Below are 4,326 nucleotides of genomic sequence, written 5' to 3'. Positions count from 1 at the left end.
AATTGTGACAAGTGTTACAATAGAAGAGGGTGTGTATGGAAGTCCAATAGGAAGAGTTAATCCATGGGATAGAGAAGCTCTCTTGGAGAAAATGGCATTTAAGCAAAGATCTGAGAGATGCACTGGATTTGGGAAGTGGCAGGTAGGACTCTAGGAAAAGAAATGAGCATATACCCAAGTCTAGAGGCAAAAGGGAGCACAACACGCCAGGAAAAGAATTAGAAATCCAGTCTTCCTGAGTTGTGGTATAAGGAAGTGGGGGGGGGGGGTTAGTTGGAGAAATGGTAACCCTGTGTACTGTTGGTGGGAATGTAAAATAATGCAGCTGCTGTGGAGAACAGCAAAGTATTTCTTCAAAAAAACTGAAAATAGAGTTACCATCTGATCCAGCAATTCCACTTCTGGAGAACTGAAAGCAGGGATTCTAAGAGATACTACTATACCCTTACTCATAGCAGGATCATTTGCAGGAGCCAAACAATGGAAGCAACCAAAGTGTGTGTCACAGGCTGAATGGATAAACAAAATGCGGTCTATACCTGCAATGGACCTTAAAGAACCTTGAGGACCTTCGGCCTTAAAAAGGTAAGGAATTCTGACACATGCTTATGAACATGGGTGAACCATGAAACCATTATGCTAAGAGAAATAAGCCAGTCATAAATACTGCATGATTCCACTTGCATGAAATATCTAGAGGATTCAAACTCATCAAGACAGAAAGTAAAATGGCAGTTGCCCCAGGCTAGGGGTAGGAGGGTTGGTTGTTGGTAATTTATTAGTTGGGTTGGGGAGTTACTGACAAATGAATAGTTTCAGTTTGGAGAAATGAAAAAATTCAGGAGATGGCTGATGGGGTTGGTAAAATAATATAAGTATACTTAATTCCAATGAATTGTATGCTTAAAATGGTTAAGATGGTAAGTTCCTTGTTTATGTGTATCTTACCACAATTTTTTGAATTTAAAAATTTTCAAAAAAACAAAGGACCCATCCTTGGTATTGTCCACTCCTAGAATGTTCAAAATTACTTCAAACCAATGCTTAACTTTGCTTTTTTAGTAATAATTTTAACCAGTTGTAAAGGTTAACACACTTCCATTGTAAGAAATACAGAAAATGAGGAAAACATTGTTAAAGGATAATTTTTAGGAAAATGTAAAATCATGATTCTGACACAAATATAAAATGAATGAATGTCAAAGATTTTATTTGACTTATTAAGGAAACCAGTATGATGTTACAGCTGATCTGAAGGTCAGTGTAAGGAGTACACATGTATATAGGCAAGCTGGCCTGCTAAAGTGAATTTACAAATCACTGCCAAACAGGTCTATATCCATTGGGTAATAATCATTAACATTCTACTGACAAATTAATTTGCACTACTACGGACAAAAATCACCTGTGACACTACAGGTTTTCTGCAATTTACAGAGTTGTAAACAGCTCAAAGTCTCAGGACCCTATAGGGTTAAGTGAAAGTGAAGTCAGTCAGTCGCGTCTGACTCTTTGCAACCCCATGGACTGTAGCCTACCAGGCTTCTCCATCCACGGCATTTTCCAAGCAAGAATACTGGAGTGGTTTGCCATTTCCTTCTCCAGGGGATCTTTCTGACCCAGGGATCGAAGCCAGTCTCCCACATTGTAGGCAGACGCTTTACCCTCTGAGCCACCAGGGAAGCCTCTTTGTCTATAGAATTAGACAAACCAAAAAACTGTGCTAGGCAGGACACACGCCTCTCTTTTTTGATCAGTTTCAAAATCTGTTAAGAGACTAAAAAAAGAAAGTAAAATCCTCAGGAACTCTTCATCCCAGAAACACTCTCTTTGATTCTTTTGCATCAAGGTTAATTCGGAGTATGACATGTTTTTAAGCAAATGAAACAAAATACACAAGTGCAACACTCTGGGACACACTGCTCGACCGAGTGGACCCTGGGTGCACACCTGCCCAGCGCACCCCGGGAGGTCCATCCATTTGGCCACGAGTGGGTGCAGGCTAACAGCGCAAAACTTCGGGGGCTCTCTCTTGGAGGGAGTGGAAGCAAGACAGGCTACAGGTGCACGGTCGACCGTCAGGGACCGGAGAAAAGCTTTAGCCGCTGAGAAGCAGGAACCTGCTCAGCGCCGGGCCAGGTGCGCCGGGCCGTCGGGGGTGGCACCGCCCCTTTGCTTCCCCGCCCACGCCCGGCGGGCCCAGCGTAGGGGCAGGGGCGGGGCGACCTTTGCTCGGTTCGGCCGGAGCGGCCCTAGCAATTTCCTGCTCACCACTCCCGGCCCTCCCGCCCCTCCCACCCGGGCGGGTTGGGCCGCGGCTGCTGCGGCGTCCACACCTCCGGATGCGGTTTCGATCAGACTCGCCCGCGAACTGGTTTCGATCAGCCGGCCGGGCGGGAGGCAGGGCGGAGCGGCTGGGACGCTCGGAGCAAACTAAAGTCGCGCGCGGCCGAGAGCGGACAGTCCTGCGCTGGAGACAAAGAGCGGCCGGAGGAGAACCGAGTGCGGGCGCGCGGGCGTGGCGGCGGTGGCGAGCGTGCGGACTTCAGGGAGCCGGAGCCCGGAGCGCTTTCTGGGGGCGCGAGGGCTAGAGATCACCAGCCTGCGGCAGGTGCGCCACCCACGATGCAGACGCCGGTGGTGATGACGCTGGGCATGGTGCTCGCGCCCTGTGGGCTGTTACTCACCCTGACCAGCACGCTGACGCCCGGCTGGAGGCTGGTGAAGGGCTTCCTCGACCAGCCAGTGGACCTGGTGCTGTACCAGGGACTGTGGGACATGTGCCGCGAGCAGAGCAGTCGCGAGCGCCAGTGCGGCCAGCGGGACGACCTGGGCTACTTCGCCGCCGAGCCGGTGCGCGTGGCGCGGGGACTGACAGTCACTTCGTTGGCCGTCACGGGCCTGGGGCTGCTGCTGGCGACGCTCGGCGTGCGCTGCTGGAGGGACGAGCCCCACTTCGCGCTGGCCGGCCTCTCCGGCGTCGTGCTCTTCACCGCGGGCCTCTTGAACCTCATCCCAGTCTCCTGGTACAACCACTTCTTGGCGGATCGCACCGTCCTGCCGGCCCAGGCCAGCCCGGTCACGGTGCAGGTCGGCTACAGCCTGGTGCTGGGCTACCTGGGCAGCTGCCTGCTGCTGCTGGGCGGCTTCTCGCTGGCGCTCAGCTTCGCGCCCTGGTGCGCTGAGCGCTGTGACAGCTGCCGCAAGGCGCCCCCCAGCAGCGCGCGCCGCAGCAGCATCAGCACCGTGTACATCGACGGGCCGGAGCCGGCACTCACGCCGGCCATCAAGTACTACAGTGACGGCCAGCACCGGCCGCGGCCTGATCAGCTGGGCGCCGCCAGCCCGCGCAAGGCCGGCTTCCCGATGCCCCGGCCCCCACCTAGAGCCTACAGCAACCCGGTGGACGTGCTCGACGGAGAGAAGGCTCCAAACTCCGAACCCGGCGGGTCTTCCCTCAGCACTCGGCCCTGCGGCAGCGCACTGCCCTGCGACTCGGATTTGTAGGCGGCACCCCCAGCCTGCTCTGACCCAGCCCTGTCTCACCAGGATCCGACCTTCCCTTTCCGCTGAAAACCCCTGACTCGGAGTCAGACCCTGGGACACATTTCTGTAACTGGTTTGGAGGGCGATCTTCCTTTCCTGTGGCCAAACTAGATTCCTTGCTTGAACTCTTGGTTCAGGTTGGGTTTGATTTTCTTTTTAAAGAGTTTAGTGTTCCTCCCCAGAGGAATCAAGGCCCTCTTCTGGAGCGACAGGCATTTCATACTTTTAGCTGGAGACGTAGATAGAGTGACTTTGCATCCTGTTAATAATAATGCCAAAATAAGCAAATGAAGGCTCAGAACCGGTTTAACACCTTGAAACAACAATATTCTGAAATGCCTGTGGACCCTGGATCAGTATAATTATTAATTTTTCCCCACTGTATAATTCATTTTCATGCAAACTCTCAAGAGACTAGTATGTTTCTGGTTATATTTGAAGGAGGCTCTTAAAATAAACATAGAGCCATGCAAATACCAGCAGCTTTAGTGACTCTTATGGAACGAGGTAACCCGATTAACTCATATTTACATTTCTTCAGGTATAAAGAGGATTTATCCTTTTATCACTCACTCCAGAGTTTCTTTTCTAGACGCCCAGAAGGAGAATGAAGGGACTAATGCTGTATTGTTCTATTCCTTGGCTACCTCACACTGGCCATAAAGAGCTATATATTAAATATTTGGAACAAAATGGAAACTGTTAATCACATTAGGCTAATGTACATGTGTATATATCTCTTATTTATAAATAAAATTTGAGAGCAAGAGTTCCACTATA

General features: G+C 50.7%; 1 protein-coding gene across 1 annotated transcript; it reads left to right on the top strand.

The window, feature by feature from the left end:
- The first annotated feature begins 344 nt into the window (after positions 1-344).
- On the top strand, positions 345-4,326 carry CLDN23 (claudin 23). Its single transcript, XM_020894587.2, has 2 exons — positions 345-585; positions 1,850-4,326. The coding sequence occupies exon 2, from the start codon at positions 2,626-2,628 to the stop codon at positions 3,505-3,507; it is 882 nt and encodes a 293-aa protein (XP_020750246.2). The 5' UTR covers positions 345-585; positions 1,850-2,625; the 3' UTR covers positions 3,508-4,326.

This window comes from Odocoileus virginianus, chromosome 32 (assembly GCF_023699985.2).
Source record: "Odocoileus virginianus isolate 20LAN1187 ecotype Illinois chromosome 32, Ovbor_1.2, whole genome shotgun sequence".
NCBI lineage: Eukaryota > Metazoa > Chordata > Mammalia > Artiodactyla > Cervidae > Odocoileus > Odocoileus virginianus.
Note: the sequence above shows the minus strand (reverse complement) of the source record. Positions and strands in the feature narration are given on the sequence as shown.